Genomic DNA, 21,980 nt, shown 5'->3' on the forward strand with positions numbered 1-21,980 from the left:
ACCATTGGCCAATGAATGGCCACTCTCTGGCGACTGGCCAAAGGACCATCGCCAGACATTGGCCATTGCTTGGCCAAAATCCGTGCTGCTTGGGAAGTTTCTATCATGCAATGCAAGTACGAAGGAAGTAACTAAAACACAGGTTTGGTACGAACTGTTTATTTGAGCATGTTCAGACACGAGATGCAATACGGAGCGCCTTCAAAAGACGTCCCTGGATGTGCCAGCCTCAAAGATATAAAAAAAAAAAATTCACGTAAATAAATGAGCAAGAGACGATGTCACGCGGCGCGGAAAGTTCCACCGTTTACCTCGTTCTGCTCCTGATTAATGCGCTGACTCGCGTGCTTTAGCCGTCCCATTGCGCGTAGCTGGTACTCTCGCTGCGTGCACGGGAACGGTTTCAGAAGGGGGGTCCCATCCGCTGGGCGTTCTTGATTGGGATCGTCGGCGGCGTCTGAAGGGTCTTCATCGGAGACTGGACTTGACGCGCCGTTATGTGCACTGCCACTTCTTTTCTGGGGGGGGGGGGGGGGGGGGGGGGGGGCGTCATTCATATCCTCACAGGCACCTTTATCCGAGCAGTAGTACGATTCAACGTGTGTAGCGTTATGGCCTTGAAAAAGGTTTTCGAGCCATGACTGAATACGACGGCGTTTTTGGCGATCACCGACTTCTTCATGGGGGCGTCTTGAACGACTCATCCAATCGCAGCACTTAAACTGTATGCAGACTCGAAAAAAAAAAAAAAAATCACGGCGGCATAGCAGCCTGCCTCGGAGACCCGTAGACGTGACGGCCGGTGCTAGTGACTGGCTTTCGGAAAAAGCTGGACCGGGTCCCAGAGCTGTTCTCTCTGGACCAATTCGAAGAACAGAACATTCAGTGAAATATTTTGGGAAGGACTGAGAAAATACGCGCACCCGGTCCAGCTTGTCAATTGTTCGTCGTCGCTATCTCCCCCCACTTCTCTCTCTCGCCCTCTTCTTGCCGAGTTTCCCGACGCATCGCATGAGCCTCTATGCAGATATACAATAGTAAGGGTGCAGGCGAGCTGGTGGATGTTAACCATGTTGAATATACCTGAGACTGGGGTAGAAAAAAACATAAAAGTCGAAGAAACAGAACGGGACAGGACGACAACCATGTTGAATATACCCGAGAAGGGGTAGAAAAAAACATAAAAGTCGAAGAAACAGAACGGGACAGGACGACTGTCCCGTTCTGTCCCATTCTGTTTCTTCGACTTTTATGTTTTTTCTACCCCAGTCTCAGGTATATTCAACATGGTCTATGCAGATGCCAGTGGCATCTCCTCTGCCGGCCTTTCCCCCTCTCCCTCGCGGACTGCCGGCTGTTTGTTCATTTTTTTTCTTTTTTTCTATCTTTTTTTGTGTTTTTTTTTTCCGGCACGTAAGTGCGGTCTGGGCTTGAACGCTTTTTGCACCGTCATCTGGGCCATTCAGGGGTTGGCATCATGAATGTCAATTTCCACAAACCGTTGACAGTATCTACCGGGTTTCGCCATTGCCGGGCATTTTTTTTTTTTTTTTTTGAGTCAACTCTAAAAATGCGCAAGTGTGCAGTGAAGTTCTGCTCTGATATAGTGTGTGCTGGCATGCGATTTTCGTTTGGGTACGTCACCAGTGGCAACGAAAGCCGGATCTGTACTGACAGTCACGTGACAAGACTTTGCGTCCCGATCTACCGAAAGCGCTAAGGCGCTGGAAGTTGGTGTTAGGATGAACTGTGATGTTGATGCGAATTTTTTGGTTGTGCGCAGGTGAGCATGGGTTACAAAATACGAAGAGAAATTGACGAACCTTAAAACAATCTCGGGTGGTCGCGGAGCAGTATGGATGCTTCAAGGAAAGGATGCAGGCCTGAAATCACCTGGAGAGGGGATAGTGTAGCGGCGCCCCTGAAGCGCGTGCCAGGGCCCAGGACCCATGGAAGACGACAACGCGCGTGCAAAAAGCAAGAATGGTACAATTCGATCCGTTCTAGACGCCATGGGCTTCGCAAATTAAAACCGTAACAATCTTTTAAACAAACCAAAATTATAACAAGCACATCTAAAACGAATGATATTCCCAACATACTTTCATATTATTTTTTTCTTCCGTGTACATTGAGCGTTGTAAATGCCCTCTTTAGCGTCATCGATGTGTAATTAATAACATTTTGAAATACGCAAATTAATGTATCAATAATTAAACTTCTCAACCTCTCAAAAATTAAGTTTTGTTTGCGGCTCTTGAGCACTATCACCTTGACCACAGTGATTCTGCGGCTGGAGATTGAGCTGGAAAATCTAAAAACTTTGAGCGAAACGTGAGTGGTCGATGTTGCCAGCATGTCTTGTATAACGTTTACGACATTTAGGTGACAACGCGACCTCGCTGAAACGTCACTGACGGGGCAATAATGTAACGTCACCCTGGACTTTATTTTAACTTTGAAGACACGTGAGTGTTCGACGTTGCGAAAGCGTCTTGTCTTGACGTCGTGGCGACGATGACGACGTTAAATTTGAAACGTGACGTCGCCAGCACGTCACTGACTGGACGATAATGGGACGTCATTTATGAACTTCAGTTCAACGTCAAAGAAACGTGAGCGGTGGACGTTGTGAGAACGTCGTGCATCGACGTTGTGGGAACGTTGACGACGTTTGAGTTGAAATACAACGTCGTCACAACGTCACTGATTGGACTCTAATGGAACGTTATATAAGGACGTCACCTCAACATTGAAAAAACGTGATCGAAGTCATGCAGGACGTCACGGACGTCCGGGACTTTTTCTCGACGTTTCCACGACGTTTTGCGCTGCCTGGGTTGTGTAAACTTCCAGCCACAGAGTACGCATCGCCCATGACTCCGCAGATGTGGATACGTTTCGCCACCCACCGACTGAATAATGGATCGTTTTCAGTTACTGTTCATGATGGCGTTGGACTCCCACGGCAGACTTAAGGCTGCCGTGGGACCGCAGCCTTAAAGGTCTAAGTAAAGCTGTTCCACCGCTGTCCTTCGCTGACGACACGTGCGAGCTAACTTTTCAGAGTTCGTGCATGTGCTGCACGTAGTCATAAAAATCATTCCGTCTAGATGTCAGCACATTTGAGTTGTAGGAAAACAACGTAAACATTGGCAGGCATTTCGCAACGTGGGTAAATGAATATTTATCGTTATTAGGTGGGATTAAAAGAAGTGTTACTCATTTTTAAGATGTTTCTGATCAAGAGCAGCACTAGTATCATTATGAATTGTTGGTCTACAAGCGGTTGGCGTTACGTTCCTGATCACGCACACCCACACACACACACGATAATTCACACATACCCACACTCCCACGCACGAACACTCTCACCCACTCGCACACACACAGCGATACACGCACATACGCCCACACACGCACACACACTCGCGCGCTCACACACACACGCGCTTGCGCACGCTCACGCTCACACACATGCACGCCCACGCTCACGCGCACACCGATATATTTATAGAACTTGATCTGTACTCCGTTCATCTTAAGCGAAGACTGCAGCCAATGACACAAGCACGAGAGCTTGAGATCGCTGCTTTGAAGCGTTCTTCCGCAGAACGAGCCCTCGCTATAGAAATGAACGTCTCAAAGTCAGGGGCGCGGGCTAGCTCGCGCTTGTAGCTTTGGCTGCGGTATCAGTTGAAGGGTGAACGAAGTATTCGCGACTCCAGCAAAACGAACGGCAGCTAGCGGGAAAACACTGAACTGGCCGGAACAGCCCCTCGCGATTTCCGCTCGTCTCTTCTGGCTTCCGTGTTTCCATGTTGTCGGTGGTTTGCGCGACAAAACAGTTGTACCGGTGACTGTGTCGTAACCGTAGTATTGCCTTGTGACCCGGGTTGCTCTGCACGCGACCTACGTAACCGCATAAGCCATACATTCTGCGTCTCTCAACGTTCATCAGCACCGTGGAAGGACAGTGGGCAGTTTTTTCTTCGTTTCCTCGAAGAAAGTAGAGCCTCTGGAAGTTCGCTTACCCCAACGCATCACCGCAGGTTCGAAACGTGGAAGATAAAACGCGGGGGAACCAATTTTGAGTCCAATGCTTACTTGCTGGTGCCCCAGCGTTGTGCGTTGAGCTAGCACATGGCACGGCACGACCTGGATTCGACAGCCATATTTGCCCGATAGTGGCGTCCCCTATATGTCGCTGGAGTCGCAAATAGGCACTTTGCGGCAGCTGTGCATGGGCGGCACCATAACTGACCTTCAGTTTCTGTTTCCTTTTTGTTCCGTTCGCTTCACGTCATCATTACCACAGCAGGACACAAGTCAGTGCCACTTTAGGTGCTACTGTGTCCTTCTTCCCATAGGCCTTTGTGGAAGTTTGTCAACGCCCGCTTCAGTGGCTCTGCATCTCGGTAAGACAAAAGAAGGTCGGCAATTAGTGGCTCAATCTGGCGCGTGTTTGAAGCTTCTATAGAGGCGAACAGATGAGAATACTTCAAAGCACATTATCACTAAGTGGTGTACTATTTGAAGGATATCTTCACAAGCGTGCATATAAACTTCTTGCTTTCAAAAAGTAGAGTAAGCGGCGCTGCATTGGCGCACGGCGTGGCCGGGACCACTAAAAAAAATTAGGTCCTTTGAACTTGCAGGTGGCGCGACGAAGAGCCCTAGACTCAGAAAAGTGCGCTTTTCTTTCTACTTTGTTTTAGAGTACGCGTCACCGGGAAAACAACGACGACATACATAACAGCAGGAAATATTCTACTCTCGAAGTCTCGTCCTCCTTTTCTTTATTTTGACACTCTTACCAATACATACCAGAATTGGTGAATTAATAAATAAACTCCGAAAATGAAAGTGATGCGATAGTGAATCGTTCTTATTATCAAATCACAACATACTTTGTAACGGAGCCCCCTAATCACAAAATGAGTCCATTCGTTGTCCGTCCGTCCATCCGTATGTGAGGAAATGGACTTCGTGTGGAGCTTGCATCATGTGACCTATACACCAGCTCAATTTCTCGCTAAATTTAGGGGGGAAATGATTTTCACGTTAACTATGCACGAATTTAGTTTCACCCCAACATTTAGCGGGAACATGAATAAACAATTGGTTATTCTTGACTTTCCAAAAAAGACTAAATTTCGTAAAAAAACAAAAACAAAAAAAACATTAAATAATTTCTTCGAAAGTACTCAATTGTTTGCATTAGAGGATCTCGGAGATAAAATTCTGTACCGATTTTATTACACGTGATACACGTGGCCTCGCAGCGGCTACAAGGCAAGCGTCCTGGCCGTTAATACGAAACAACGAAAAATAACGAAAATGCTGGTCACGCTGTAAGACGCACGAGTCATCAGGGAAATGCGTGCTCTTTTTCCACGCGCACAATCTACACGGGGAAGAAGAGAGCAGGCCAAGTTGCAGGCAACCCCGAAAGAGAGGCGGGTAAGCGATAATGGCAACAGCGGCCGGAGTTCGCTAAGCGCCGGATTACGAGCACTGTGTTGTTTTCTGACCGTACCCGTTTCGGGCCGGCGTCTGTTTTGCATCAAGCGTGGAATAAGAACCCGACGTCCGAAGCCAAGAAGCTTACTGGAGCCTACCGACGGCGTGGGCCCCGGGCGAGATAGGCGCTTGGTATGCGTATCGGCCGGCTATAGCTGCCCGGCTCTGCAGCCGAGGGATCTCCCCCAACGACGTCTCGTACGGGCTCACGTCAAAGGCGTATCTGCGGGTTTCATCTCCGAAAGCGCGATAAAACTTGCATGTTACTCGGGTATAGTTGAAAGCTTTTCTGCTCGCCTTAGCTGTTATATTCCTTCTGCGAGCTCCTCGTGCTTTGTTTTGAAATAAACCTTGTTTGAAAAGTAAAGGAGAGTTTTTTTGTTTGGATTTCTTTGCGATAAGCGTGGAGCGCCCAGCTTTTGCGTTTCTTCGACTCAACTTTTCTGACAACGTCCTACGGTGGGCTCCATATCGCCAAAACGTGGAGCGCGTTCTACGGAAACCCAGTTACGTAATAGTATATATGAGTTAAAGCCGATGGGCAGGAGAACAGACTATAGAAATAGCCGGCACGTAGAGTAGATTTTTCTTTTTTAGCATATACATACATGATTTGACAGGCGCTTATCAATGCACCGCTCAATTTTGTTCAACCCGCTTAGCAAACATGTCCTTAGTGTCAGTACGCTAATTTTAGAGCGCAGCTCTTAGGCGCCCGTTTCCGGCTTTAGCGGCGTCGGCGTCGGCGTCGCCGTCGGCGTAACCGAGCGGTGCATTATGGGGCGCGTGACGTCACTGATGACGTCATCAGTGACGTTATCGCCATTGTCATCGCCATTGATGACGTCATTAGTGACGTCACTGATGACGTCATCCGCATCGTCATTGTCATCGCCACTGATCACGTCATCAATGTCGTCACTGATGACGTCATCGGCATCGGCATCGTCAACGATGACGTCATCAGTGACGTCAATGATGACATCATCGGCATTCGCATCGTCATCGTCATCGTCATGGATGACGTTACTGATGACGTCACTAGTGATGATAACGTCAACAGTGACGTCGGTTGTGACGTCACTGATGACGTCATCGTTACGTGACCTCGTAGGGGTCACGTGACCCTCGTGAGGCGGGAGGAGTAGCAGACAGGATGAGGGCGTGAGGAGGAGGGAGAGGGGTGTACCTTCCCCTCAGTACCCTTTCCTCCTCCTCCTCAAAAGCTGCGCTCTAATTCGGCGTTACCGGGAGTAGTAAACGGCTTTCATTTTTATTAAGGTTCAGTAAGTGTCTTTTTTAGTAAACAGATGAAGAACTTTTTTTAGTCACTTGAATAGGACTTTGAAAAACGTATGAAACTAATACTTACAGTTAACGCGCAGACCTAATTTCTATGTCGGTTCCCACTCGTGATTCGCCGAGTCCCCTTTGTAGATAGCAGTCGATTTAATACCAGAATGATCTTCGGGAAAGCAGATTTACGGACATAATAACAGTATAAGGAAAATACGTAGGACCGTGTTTAAACTGCCTGCCGATACGAACACTGCGTGATACACGTTGAAGACCCCACGTTACCAGCTGTAATGCGCTGCTCAAATAGGTCATCCACAAGTTGAAGCAGTGTCACCACACAACAAATGCAAACCAACATCTCGCCACTGAAATATCTAAGATCTAACTTCTTTTTTTTCGCTTTGACGACAAGAACACTATACATGGCTTGCACATAGCGTCCTCGTATCATACTGGCGATCATTTCTACTTGTTCTTGCGGAGTGAAACAGATTCGGCGGTGGTAACTGTATGGTGCAGAATATACGCGCTCAGGGGAAAGGCGAACACAATGTTGGCTGCATTTGCACTTAAGTCACATAGCACCCAATGCCCTGCTGTTGAGGGGCAACATCGTGTAGCACACATTTCGGGTCGTCGAATTTGTATTTCTCGACAACATGTAGGAATGACCACCAGCAGGATCCGATGATGTCACATGCAAGTCATGTATACGAAAACGTACGGATGACACTCCTTGCCAACGTTCCTTTTTTTTACACCCTGCACGGCTTGTTTGGCGGCGGCGTTATTAAGCGATCGTGGCGGTAATTAAAAGGGAAGGTGTCAGATAACTTCCCCAAAGTCGTTTGGGTCGGCTAAATAATGCGCCGGCTCATGTCGATGTTCCGCGGATATAAATTGGGCGTTAGTGCTTCTTTGCAGGGCGAGCCCCGCATGCGTGCCGCGAACCGGTGTCACGACACACCAAGCCCGGGATTAATAGATAAGCGCCGGGCGTCCGTGGAATCAATTAGGCGTGCTGCCTGCTGGCCCGTTCCGCCCTCGCACGACGAAGCGCGCTAGGAGCCGAGTCTCAGCATGCGCGTAGTCGGAAACGACCCGGCCGAGCGACACTGTACGTGGGAGGGGAAGGTTATGGAAGCACTGGGAGAGAGGTAATCCTTCGAAGAGTGAAGCTCTGATTGCGAGGGTCGAAGAAGGTTCCAGCTACCTGGCCTGTCGAGGAACGTGCACACGCAGCGCTGACGCCAAAACTTTTTCATATCTCAACGGTAGCTAAAAATACGAGGGAGTTTATTTTCGCCAACGTACTTTTCGGAAGCGTAGTTAGAAAAATAGTTTTACCATTTAATTTCAGGCGTTCTGTGTTCGTGTGTGTGTGTGTTTCTCTCTCTCTCTCTCTCTATGGGAAAAAAAAGGGGGGGGGCCGCAGAAAATGGAGAATTAAAATGTAAAAGGAAAATAGAACTTTATTGTTTATATAAACTTTAATTGTTTAGAAAAAGAATAAACAGGTCGTCACATCGGGGCAGCAGAGCAAAACATGTAGATGTTCAACAAGAAGAAGAGAAAAAAAACGTCTGACGATGTGTTTATAAATATTTCAAATTTAGGCACGCGACATATACATGATGAAAAGCACGGCGCGTCGTACGACGCACCGGGAAAGAGGCGAATCTGTGATAATTCAGCATTGTTGGATCGGGACATTCATGCGACGCTTCGTTCGATGCTTCGGCCGTTTCTTCAGGTATGCGTCTCGTGCTTAACATAGAATCTGCGATGCGGCATTAAACATGCCTTTGAAGTAGTCAAGGGTTTATAGCTGACACAATTGTTTGTAGGAACTGACCGCAACTGAGCGTGTTCAGAATCCCACCATTCTCTAGGGCAATTGGGATAAACCAAGAATCAAGAGTCCCAGCTTATATATTACAGCGTATTATCCGTTCCACAATGGAGTTCGCGCCATCGCCTGTTCGTTATTGTTTGATCCCCTACTCTGAGCGCGCATTGGACACGAGTACTGCGTAAGCGTTCGGGGAGTACTTGGAATGGCGATCACCAATGTTGCTTGATGGGCTTTTGAAAAATGTCTACTGCGTCCTTGGCTGGCATCAGGAGCATTATTCGTGTAGTTGAAAACTGTGATTGTTTCTCGTCTGGGTGGCTATTTTAATTACGTTTGCTTAGCCAGTGAGGGAAGCTAACGGCACCATCCTGAAATTGCCGTGCAATGCGGAGGTGGTAACCGGTATTATGCCGCTCAGGCTGCAGACAAAGTGGGGCCAGATACGGGTGCATTTCTTTCCTGTGTCGATTAAATGGTTACAAACTACAGCGTGTACACTGACTGACGCTTCGATCCCACCCTGGTTCGCGTACATCGGGTTCTCAACGTATGACGCTAGGATTTACTACAGAGGTGCCCGAATGTGGTGGAAGTTTTAACTAAAATTGTGGAAAGATGGCTCATCTTAGTAAATCACGAAAAACTAAAAAAGAGTGTACTTTTATTTACTTTACGTTTACACTTATATATAATTTACTATGGCGCTTAAGGCCACGGTCCCACTGAATGTGGCAGTTTAGGTACTTTTCGGCAGGCCATTACTCATCTCCTTTTAAATACTGTTTTGTGGGATTGATGTCATTTGAAAGGCAATGCAATCCTCTTTCATTTGATATTATGTATGTGTTAGTTTTTACTGTTCATGCGTATTTGTAGCGTTGCGAATATGATGGCGCGGACCCTCACTTGCTCCGCTAGTTCATGTTTTATGAACGATCCATTAAAGATAGCACGGTTCCAATATAGCAGTTTTGTTAAGATGATGTCGGAGCAGAATCTAACGATTCACTTTTTTGATATTTGCACTACTTTGTTTTTTTCATCCCTCCAAATATTGCCCTAAAATTGACATTTTTCAGCACTAATATGTTTTTAATGACCAGAGCTAGGGCAATGAAATTAGCTACAGATGTTGTGCTTATAATTGGTAATATGCAGAAAAATATTTAATGTTGTGTAAATTTTTTTTGTTTAGATATTTTATATCAAACGTAGTACTTTTTTGTGCTTCGTGTCATGGCAGTTCAAATGCCGCTGAATAAATAATTAAACTATGATAAAATCTTTTATAACATTTAGAGCTACAATGGTTGCCCAAGAGGTGGACGATGGCTTTTTTTCATTTTCAAAGTCATAACGCTCCAGGAGCCCTTCAAACTTACCTGTTTTTGACGCATATCTGTTTTGGACATCAAACTGATTTATTGGCATTTAATAACATTTATAGTTTGGAATAGATATACATTGCGATGTATTAAATTTTCACAATGATATTGCTTTGGTTTCTCAATAGGTGTAGAGCTTAGCTAATTTTAAAAACAATTAAAAACTGTTTGGGTGTTTTGTTGCGCTACCTGGCGGATGGCAGACAAACTGCTGATTTCTAATGTTCAAAAAATTTCCGAGGGCGGCGTTGGCGTCTGTATCATCATCAATCTCCGTGTCTTTTTACCCTCACATTTAAAAAATATATTGGAAGATTTACTATCGATAACTGAATGGTTTAAGTACTGGGTCAGGCTAATAAATCTAAGACCAATATTTACACAAGCGTAGCGTGATATAATGTGTTCATTATTCGATATGATTGAAATCAATAAACAATGAAGACGAAGAGGAAAAGAATACACCCGAGTTCACTTTATGCCTAGAGTCACTAAATGAGCTTTAAAGTATCGGCACTCCGTTCCCCAAAATTGTTTTGGGCGCCGCCATTTTGGGTCTTGCTCAGAGCAAACGCAACTGCCGATCATCGTGATCTAAAAGTACGACTTCCTCAGCATTAGATGCGGTGCTAGGAAGCTGATGCAATATTGCAATGCTCTGTCGCGGGTTGTTTAAATATTTGTGAGGGAGGGAAAAGCGTTTCCTGTGATTTTAGATAAAGCTTCATATAACTGGCAACCATGATTTAGAGCCACAATATGGCCAAGTGTCGTTACTCTGAACCGTAGCTAATTTACTGGCACAAGCGGGAACAATGAAGAAGAGGCAGGTGTCAAAGGATAGTGGCTTGTGGAATCCACGGGGCTTACGATATGGCCCCTCCAGGTATTACTGGGTGGAGCACTTCATGTGCCCTTTGCTTAGGGTGGAGCACGACATCTGGCCATTCTGTCCCCCTCTTTTATTTTTATTTTTTGTTCAGAAGCGCGTGAAAGAGCGTGTCCCTGCACGCGCTCGTGGCGCTGATTGTGCTATGGCGACATTTTGTTTTCGTCGATTTCTTTGTATTTTCCTCGTGAGCGCGTGCTGTCGGCATCGGGTACTACAGAGGGTGGCATCACCCTAAACAGAAGGACATTGAGGCACCCTAGGTATTACAAGCCTCTTGAACAAGAGCATGAATAGTGTTATTAAATAAGCTACGCTTCAGAGTAACCACGCTTGGCCTTAGTATGGCTTAAAATTATGGTGGCCAGTTATTTGAAGCTTTATCTGAAATCACAAGAAAAACTTTTCCGTCCCCCAATTTAAACAGTTTGCGACAAAGCAAAGCAACATTACATGAGCTTCCTAACACCGAATCTAATGCTGACGATGTCGCACTTTTGAATCATGACGATCGGCAGTTGCGCCTGCTCTGCACAAGCACCAAAATGGCGGCGTTCACAACACTGTCGGGGAAGAGAGTGCCGATACTCTAAGCGCAGCTCATTTATTGGCTCTAGTTGCCGCGAAACTCCTTTTCCCTGACTGAAACTGAAAGTAAATGTGAATAATACACCATTATTATAGCTTATTTAGTTATAACCAAATACACATAATGAGAGGAGGAAGCGGGCGGGTAGGAGAAACGCGGGTTTTATACGCGACCGTTCTAACCATCTCAAAAGAGAGAACGCACGAGCTTGCGCTGGTTTAGAAAAAAAGGCATCCAAAAAAAGGAGGCGGCACACTGTGTTCTTTGTTATTATGCGTCTAATTGCAAATTGTTGTGTGTATGTTTATTCAGCCGGAAGTTAGTCTGCCTTAGTGGGCGTCTTGTGTCTCAGCTGTAGATGAGGAATTTAGCCAGTGCGGTACAACCGAAAACCTGGGGTCTTCAACGTGCGCCACGCAGTAGTGATGCACGACCGCACGCCGGTACGATGCTCTTCCAGATCGAAACGAGCAGGGGCGGGGTGGGTTCTGCAGCGCGAGCTTTCGCTCCCAGTGCTCCGAGCTGGTGTGCGCTAGACCATGCACTCGACAACCAACCCTCCCTTGTGCGTCTAATTTATATACAGGTATAAGTATTTGAAGATCGACAATGGACGTCGATCGTCTCGAGGTAATGTAACGTAATAACATTATATAAATTATAAACTGGTTGAAGGACTGAACGACTTAATTTTTCAATTCTTGGATTGTAATGTGGCGGTAGCCTATTGTACTTACTGTTGATGAAGAGCAATATGAGGTGACGAGGTAATGATTAAATGATGAGGCTCTATAAGGACGACGACATTAATGGGTGTTGAACCACAACGCACAGTGCCAGACTTGTTTCAAGTATCGTGTACCCAAAGACTTTCTTCACCGCAACAGTATATGGTAGAATCAATGAGGATGTTGCTTTACAACTGTACGTGGAACAGGAAAACTGCACTGTGCAGAAGCGCGGCTTATTCGTTAATATCAAGGACGGATTTCTAGCAGCATTTCCTGATTGACTACTGGAACAAATGGCCTCGTTGACGTAAAGTGTCCCCGTTCCAAAAGATTCTTGAAGCATACTTAAACCGCAAAGGAGTATGAGGCCAAAAATAAGAAAAAGGAGTCTGGTGTGAAAGGTCCAGATCACCACCGTAGCTTCTACAATCAAATACAAGGGCAGTTACACAATACACAAAGAAAGGTTTGTGCTTTAGTTATATTTACACTTAAGGGCATTGATATCCAACCTATTCAGAGAGATGACACCTCCTGGTCAACCAACATAGAGCCTTTTCTACTCAAGTTTTACATGGCAGGCCAGACTTCGGCTGAAATTCCTCACGTAGACGAGTTGTCCGACCGAATAAACTGCCATTACTCCCGATGTGGGTATCTCTCGATCTTTGTTCGTAAGCGATAGTATCATGAGATCGAGGGGTGTGGCTATTCTTCCGCCGAATATTGCTTCGGCGGGTTTTTTTCCGTGTAAGATGAGACCGATGCGTGCTGCCGGAACAAGAACCTGGCGATTCTTCACTGAACTGTTTCTTCCGTAAGCTTCAAAAGGGATTTTTTTTTTCGTTTCGCACACCATCTGTTCTGCTTGCCCGTTAGTTGCAGGATGGTATGGTGCACTAATGTGATGCCTGATGCCGTTTTTTTTTTCTTCAAAAACTTGTTTATTTTATTTGAAGCAAGATTTGGCGCGTTATCAGAGAAAAGTATTTTCGGTAGGGCAAAAGTAGGTAAAAGAGACCGTAGAACGTCAATGACGTGTTTGGACGTCGTAACAGACATCGTGTAAACTTCCAGCCACTTAGAGTACGCATCGTACATGACTCTGCAGATGTGGATACGTTTCGCCACCCACCGACTGAATAGTGGATCGTTTTCAGTTACTGTTCGAGTCTTTCCACAAAGTTAGCCCAGGTGCCAGGACTTTTGTCGAAAGCGGTAAGTGTTCGAAACGTTACTTCTGCGAAGTGTTACTTCGAAGTGTTACTTCTGCTCTTCAAAAAAAAACCCAGTCTCAGGGTAAACGACGAAATGGTTGACTTTCACCTGCTAGCCTGTACTTTGACTCTTTTCTCGTTAAACATAATGTGTGTCGGTACTTCCGAAAATATTGCAACGGCGTTGGTTTTCCGGGAACTATAATGTAACAACCTTTACAACATCTTCCGGACCCCATGAAACACAATATTTCGTGACGTTATTTTAGTCGTCATTAAAATGGTGAGGTAAGTACCGTAAATCGCGAAGCAGTTTACTCGACGTCCGCTTCCACTGGTTGAGTCTACTGAGCGTGCATTCCTGCAGAGGAAATTTTCATTGATAGAATATTGACACGTCAATCAACATTTGATTCCTTCTTGGTAAGATTTATTGCGAAAGCACGTTACAACCACGGAAGCGCATCTCCCTGTATCAGAGAACAATTTATACCCAGCCTGACATTCTCGCATACATCCATGTGCTGGGCCACGCTACTTGAGCTAGCTGAGCACAGCTGGCAGCGGCGCGAGCAAGGCCACGAGGGGAACGTGATGGCGCTCGAGCCATCCCACTGTGAACCAATGTTTCGGCCACCCCACGGGTGCGTGTCGCCATCTATTGGTTGAACTAACGCCTTGTTCAAGATGGCTGCCGTGGGACCGGAGCCTTAATTGGGCCAAATGAAGTGAATAGGTAAGCAAGTTGTATTTTGTTTCCGATTCACCGATGGTTCAGTCGTATAAAACGCCAGAATGGCCCAAAACGATTTTCTGATGATTTTCAGAAAAACAAATCTAGCAATAATTTTTCCATAGACAAAACCAGTTTTTATTTTCTTTCTTTTGACTGCGCGGGTTTCGTGTATTCATGCCAGTCTTAAAGGGGCGATGCAACGATTTTTGTATTTTGCGCAAATACCACTTAGAACGGATCCCTGACGTTAATGACCTTTGAAATACCCGTCGTTTTTCACCACACGCAATCGAAGTCGCAGAAAAAAATTAAGAAAAACGAGCAGAGTTCACCCCCTCAACTCGCAGCCAGAACAAGTGACCACGTGATCGGGAGCCGATTATATGGCGCCAATGTTGTTCATAGCCTCGCGCTGTGGTTGGCAAGGCACAGGACACGCGCTGAGATCTAGACATTGTTATGGTTCGGTTGTTGTCGTCATTCCAGCGATTGGACACAGGACACTACCCGAATGCTTCTCGAGCTATCGATTATCACGAGCCCAAATCGAGTGTCCACGCAATGTTCGGGTCCAATCTATGAGCCGCATTCAAATATCGTCACTGGGCGGTACTGCTACCGCCGAGCTACGTCATCAGCTTTTGCGAAGGAGAGATTGAATGAAAACACTCGGTTTTGTCCTCGAAATTACAGCGCAACAAAGAAGTTTCTTGGTCAGTGGCGTTGCGTGCTAGTATCCTCGAGTACCACTACTGCCAGTAAGCTCGTGTAAAGTGAAACATATTCCAATTGAATATCGTTGCACCGCCCCTTTAAGTAGTAACGCGTTACTACTAACGCGTTACTGTAATTTTGTTAGTTTTTTGGTAACATGTAACTGTAACGATTTACTTCTTTAAAACGTAACTTGTAACTGTAGTTCTATTACTTTTTTCTGAGGTAACGATAAAAGTAACGACGTTAATTTATTCGTTGCTTTTCAGTGTTTTATGAATAATATACCACCAAACGAGTACAATTTAGATTTTCCTTGCACTTTTCAAACTGTCTATTCCGCACGTTTCGAGTGCCAAGTTGGCCTTGCTTCTCACGAGTCACGACCCGAATATAGCCACGTGTAGACTTCATGAAAACAAATCTACAGGGTCAGCAAGATGCCAAAGTTTCAGCCCGATCCGATAACTTAATCAAAAGCTATGTGTTTTTCTGAAAATTTCAATGGGAAAATGGAGCCCATTTTCGCCCGTTTTCGGTTTCTGGTGTCATAGAGCCCCATGCGTTTGAAAACTCCGTCGGCGGCCATTTTCCCATTTCAAATTTTCAGAAAATCACTTATAACTTTTGATTAATTTATCGGATCGGGCTGAAACTTTGGCATCTTGCTTGGACCGCTAGGGTTACATTCTGGCGGAGTTTGAGCGTTCTGCGACGCGTAAGTATTTTACGCGGGCCAAAAAGTAGGGTTTACTTTTCTCGATCGGACCCTATAGTTATCATTACGCACGCGCTTGTACTTTGTAACTGAACACTTAAAACTTGTTCACACTGCCCCGTTTTCTTACGTTACGGTACGAAAAGTCGCCAGGAAATGCGTGCTTCGTATTAAGCGTGGCAACCAATTCAAGGAGATAACCTGGCACGTGACATTCGAGACACGAATGTTTCGGTAACGTAGACGTAACGTAAGAAAACAGTGCAGCGTGAAAAGTTGAGCCGAGCTGAACTCCTTACGTTACGTCACGACGAGCCTTTTGTCCTCGGTTGCCACGGTCACTCACCGTCCTAGCTCGTCGTCACCGAATCATTCGTGTCTCGAATGTCGCGTGCCAGGCTGTCTCCTTGAACTGGGTGCCACGCTTAATACGAAGCACAGATTTCCCGATGACTTTACGTAACGTAACGTAAGAAAACTGGTCTGTGTGAACGAGCCTTTACATCTTATACCCCTGTTATACCCCTGTTACACGGGCACACTTAACCGCGGTTAACTCAGCTTTAACTGCGGTTACGTGGCAGCACAGATGCCGCACTATACCCTCGGACAGCTATTTCAAAAGAAGTGAAGAGAGCGCGTGCACTGCTTCGATGGGTGCTCAAGATGCTCAAGCGCACGTTCGCCCATAGCTCTGACTGCATCGCCGCAGAATGTTGTCGGCAAGTATTGTGCGCTAATTGTGGTTTAGCGTAACTGCAGTTAATTGTGCCCGTGTAACAAGGGTATTACACGGGCACACTTAACCGCGGTTAACTCAGCTTCAACTGCGGTTACGTGGCAGCACAGATGCCGCACTATACCCTCGGACAGCTATTTCAAAAGAAGTGAAGAGAGCGCGTGCACTGCTTCGATGGGTGCTCAAGATGCTCAAGCGCACGTTCGCCCATAGCTCTGACTGCATCGCAGCAGAATGTTGTCGGCAAGTATTGTGCGCTAATTGTGGTTTAGCGTAACTGCAGTTAAGTATTCCTGTGTAACAAGGGTATTAGTGTCTCGAAGCGCTATCTACGTTGTGGGTTTTTTGTTTTTTTTCTGTGAAAACGCTTTTTAATCGGGTGACTCAACCGTGAAACAACAATACACGCGGGGGGCACTGCGCATGGTTCGTATTTTGATTAGCGCCGCTACTCTGGAGTGGAAATTTTCAAACACTAATTTCGAGAAGCAACTTCTGCTGAGTTAAAATATGAACTAAAAAGCGTACTTTTTAATTCGATGCAATAAAACTTGGTGAAGGGCATTTTCTAGTTTTTCCTAATTCTTTTGTGTTATAGAAAAGTAACTTGAAAGCAACGTCGTTACTTTTTAAAAGTAAGTGTAACTGTAACGAGTTACTCTTTTGTTGCGGTAACTGTAACGGTAACTTTGCTACTTTTTTCAGAAAGTAACTGCAACTGTAACAAATTACTTTTAAAAGTAACTTACCCAAAACTGATTCATGCTCTCAATTAATGAATGCATCACCTTCGGGCACCTGTGTAGTACATGCCAGCGCGGTACGTTGAAAAACCGATTTGTGCACACCGGCCAAAGTGGGATCGAAGCGTTTTTAGTGAACCGAAAGAAATGCGGGAAGGTGTCAATGCAGAAACTACTCTGTGACATCAATCTATCTGCGGTAATTTCTTCGTATGGTGCGATGACGACTTTCATCGTACAGGCACCCGGTGCTAACCTACCGCGACGTCTCGACGAAAGTGTCATTTGTTGTAGCGTTGGGAGAACGTCAGGATGACACATCATTCTGCACTTCTAACGCGTTCGACTGCCGAAAGCCGGCATCCGGCGCTCGGCATTTGCGTTCTAACGCCTTCGAACAGTGAGTGGAGACAAATGCAGCCTACTTTGGCTGTCAGTCAGTCCAACCAGACCTCGGCGTTCTGACGCCCCCGCGCGCTCTCGTTTCCTCCTCTCTCTCAGTTTCTCGTCGCATAGTTTTATCGCACGAGATAGAAAAAAAGTCAGTGGCACGTTTAGAGAAACCTGCCATCTTAGCCTAAACTTGGGACAAATTGTTTGGCCCTCCCGTCTATTCCTGGTAGAATTATAGTGACATCGAGTTTGGTTCCTTCTCCTACGGGCAGACATGTTCCTGCTGGCGCTGGCGTGTGCCGTGGGCAGTTCCTTCGCCGTTCCCTTTCCGCCGATGCTGCCGCCGGGGCTGTCGCCGGCTTCCCTGGCGACGTCGGCCAACCCGCCCTTCACGCCTGCCATACGGACGTCCCTTCTGCTGCCCCTCGAACCGCCGGAACAGTTCCAAGACGCCCCTGAACTCCAGCCGATGGCTCTTGTCACCGACGTGGGCGCCAACGCAACAGAGACCTCCGCCATTGACTCGACTTCGTGGCAAGAGGTGCGTATAACACTTGGCTTGAAAACGCTACACAAGAAACCCGGGTAAGCTTTCATTATTGAAAAGACACCCGTAAAGGTTTTTATCTTTAGTCATTAACAGCCGTAGAAAGGCAAAGCGGGGCGAGACCTATCCATCTATACATGGAGGGAGGAAGCTGCTGGAGGCGACATGACGCCACTATACCTGAAGCCAGACTTCTGGAGGGACACTTCCCAACAATGACCAAAACCACCGTTGTTTTTGTCACCCTCGCCACAGCCTTATATGTAGAGAGTATGGCCATTCGTCGGGAAGTATGGCAGACAGATCAGGTGGTGCAATTGGCCGAAAGTGTCTGGGCGTGTTCCAGGGCGTCTTCAAAAAGTCGAATGTGGCCAACCAGAAGCGAGAAATAATACGCTGGTGGTGGTTGCAAGAAACAAACTTAATTGAGTGTGTTGAAGTAACTCTCGGCTATTGAAAATATGGTGCACGTTATGTTTAAATTACGGTCATCCAGAATAATGGTGGAAGAGCTCAACTAGCGGAACGATCGACATAATCCGTAAGCCAGGTGCCGAGGACCGGGAATCTGCCGTCCGAGCTGTCACACTCACTGTGAGCAAAACAGAGTTGAGCGGCACATTTTTTTTCTTACATCTTTCTGCACGATCATCATTAAAATATCACGTGCACCTTAATTTCAGCCATGAAAGGTTACAACATTTAACTGTTACGCGCTTATTAAAACGATTAAAACTGTTTATCGCTGCCACCGCTAGGGGATTCTTTTTAGCTTCAGGTTGGCCAAGAGAGCATGTCAAGCCCTCTTTCTGGGTCTGGTGCACGCCCTGGCTCTGCCCGCGCCTCCCGTTGACCGAACTCTCTCCATACATGGCTCTCACCCTCGCGTGCTACCTCCTTGCACAAATACTTTGTTTCATCCGAAATCAAGACGCAGCTGACACCACGAACCGACAGAACCTATCATACAACTTCAAAAGTGCAAAGTCATGGTGTTCGTCAAGTTCAGTTCGTGTTCTATCACAGCTGAACCATATCATGTAAAGAAAGGCTCAGTAAGTTGCGCTTTTCATGCGGTTTGATTGGTCCCGTCAAGTCGTAGCGTCGGCTGCATCTGGGCTTAAAGTGTAATGAAGTATAGTCATTTGTATTACGACGTTAGCCGGTAAAGACGCCGAAGAGTGAACCACTAAGCAAGATGTATGAACATCAAAAGCCATGCCCTACGTTTCTTAAGATATGTCTAGAAGCCAATTTCTCGGCCACCTCACATATCACAGTCCACATGCACGTACGCCCTTCTTGTAAATCAAAAACACTCTCGATTTATGCGACAGCTTGTTCATTGAACATCCACACTGGTCACTGTATCTACGGGCACCTTTAAACCTTTGCAAAAATTGCCTTCTGCGCACTGCCATCTTTGTCTGCTGGGCTGCGGAACGCCTTGTGAGCATGTGCTGTAGCTCTGTTGTGCTCTATATCAGACGCTGCGCATGTGTCCACAGCTCAGTGACTCAGCATTTATCGCCCGAGTGATAAACGATGCAAATATATTTACTCTGATCACACTAAAAGAGCACCTGAAAAGAAAGAAAAATGTTTTTTCTTAACAGTCCGGTTGGGACAAGCGTGTCAAAAAATAAATTTGAACAAAAAAAAACATTTTAGAGGAATATGTACGGCGCGAGACGTGGTTTAGTCGGCTGCAACGAGGTAGAGGGGCTTAGAGTGATAAACCGGAAGTTCGGAAGTGGCACCCCCCCCCCCCCCCCCGGTTGCCGCCATGTTTTACGCAAATGTGACCACTCGTCACGTGACCTTACAAGAGCCGTGACGTCGCAGGTAAGATGGCAGCGCCCAGAGCTGGCGGATTCGGGTTTTTTAGGTGCGGGGCAGCCTTGATGCGAAGCGGCTTTCTGACGACAGCATCAGCCGTATCGCCATACCGGTGCTCGGATTCGGGATCTGTTCGAGGATCGATAGAACTTTGAGTGGTTTTCGCATAAAATTTTCGCATTCTCTTGGCTTTGTTTGAACGTTGGAATGTCTGAGAATCGACGCGAAAGGTATACGTCGCGTTAGGGCCTAGGAGAAGTTGTTTCAGGCCTGCGTCACCGAATAACCATAGCAACGTTTAGCGAGGAAGCTCTTATGATCTTTAACCCTTTGTGCTAATCGACGATTCTACATTCGATCGCTTTTCTTCCTTTTTTGGTGAATGCGAAGTGCACAGTTATTTTCAGCTACGAGGATGACGTTTTATTGAGTGTGGGGATGAATAAATTGTTGCAGGCACCTGCTTCAAAGCTATTCGACTTGCAATAAGAACAACTGTTTTGGTGTATGAATAGACTAAGTGCACTTTTTCCCCTTTGGTAGGATATATTGCAGCAATACCTTTTTTCATCAAAAGTGCATTGTATTAGTCGGTCAATTATTTACTTGTTCTAATTACCTGGATAAGATGATTCACATTTGTGTTCATCCTTTGCCTGAAGAGCAGTCTTGTTGAAAAATGTTGACCATTCATTTCGGTCTCTTCAATAGCCTTTTTTGAAAAGTGTGGGTTGCCTATACTTCGTATCATTGTAACCTGGAAAAGGGCAACCGCCACAGCCCCCTCGAGCCAATCAGATAGAGAGAGCGAAGGTGTGTGACAAATCTGTGCAGAAGAGCACTCTGAATGACATGTTGTCATTCAGAGTGCTCCAACGTGCATCTTGGCTCTCCAACGTGCATATTGGCTCACCGAGACTGTAGTCTTTGCTGTTTGCCAAATTGTGATGGAAAGAATTACAGTAGCTACTACTCAAATTACCCCAGGCTTTCATACTTTGGTCATTTGTTTAACAAGAATGTTATGTCCGCACTCACTGTGAACTCTGCTCAGCGCCTATTGGACTCGAATGCTGCATTAGCATTCGACGTGAACTGGGACCCATTTGTGTGCTTTATGCCGAAAAAAAAAATGGTAACAGTTGTGTTGCTTGATGGGGTTCTGCAAAGGGTCTATTGTGTCATACGTATAGGAAGTATCCTGCTATATAACAATGCATCAACAGATACGATTAAATATATGCTCAGAGGTGTGTTCCGGAGAAGTGGAATGAGTGCAGCCCAATGCAACAAGTCTGCCAGTCTGGTATGTCCCATTAATTAATATTGAAGGGTCAGAGATGCGAGTGTCCTCAAAAGGACCTGCGCATGTGGTGAACACAATTCTTGGTGTATGAACTCTCAAGGCGTAAAGGCAAGCGGAAATAGGTTTATCTGGTTAGTGTATCAAATATGTTAATTTCCACTGGATTACATAATTATTGATTCTTAGTTAATGGTTCCAGAACGAGTTCTTTCTGCGACAGTCTCACGTCAGGCGTTCAATCGTAATACCTGTGGACCTTGTTGTGGGATGACGATCCTGGCACGTCTATGTTCAGTTTGGTCGACTAGTGTTCAGTTTGACCGACTGATGGCGTCTTGTAATCATACGTCATGTGCGCCCACTAACTTCTGATGCACTGAAGCTGCAGGGCTGGCTTCTAATCCGCAAAATTTTCCTGGTAGTTTTCTGCTTCAATGCAGCAAGCTCGGTCATGTGGTTATGTGGCTGTGCCTTTTGCTGTACCGTTTACTTGATAGCTGTTAACAGTGTTTGTTTGCTATCCAAGCCATTTTGCTTCCATTTCGTAATGGAGATTTATTCTGCATCCCACGACTACTGCAACTTGTGCAAGTCTTGTGTGGCAAAGTGAAGTCTCGTGATGCTTGCAGTCCACTTTTGAGAGAAATCAACCATTCTATTTCTTAAGGTAACTGAGCGGCATTCTCTCTCAAAGTTCGAAATTTTGTGCTTCGTGGTGTGGACACAGATAATTAGTGTCAGCAAATTATTAGTTATT

The 21,980-nt window shown here is 46.0% G+C and overlaps 1 protein-coding gene across 1 annotated transcript in view; it reads left to right on the forward strand.

The window, feature by feature from the left end:
• Positions 1–17,805: 17,805 nt before the first annotated feature.
• LOC120840234 overlaps positions 17,806–21,980 on the forward strand; it is a 31,554-nt gene continuing 27,379 nt past the window's right edge. The window contains exon 1 of the mRNA XM_040210644.1: positions 17,806–18,072. Coding sequence (XP_040066578.1) covers positions 17,806–18,072 — 267 coding nt within the window. The remainder of the gene's footprint in view (positions 18,073–21,980) is intronic.

The sequence above is a fragment of the Ixodes scapularis genome, unplaced genomic scaffold, assembly GCF_016920785.2.
Source record: "Ixodes scapularis isolate PalLabHiFi unplaced genomic scaffold, ASM1692078v2 PGA_scaffold0__279_contigs__length_252992795, whole genome shotgun sequence".
Taxonomy (NCBI): domain Eukaryota; kingdom Metazoa; phylum Arthropoda; class Arachnida; order Ixodida; family Ixodidae; genus Ixodes; species Ixodes scapularis.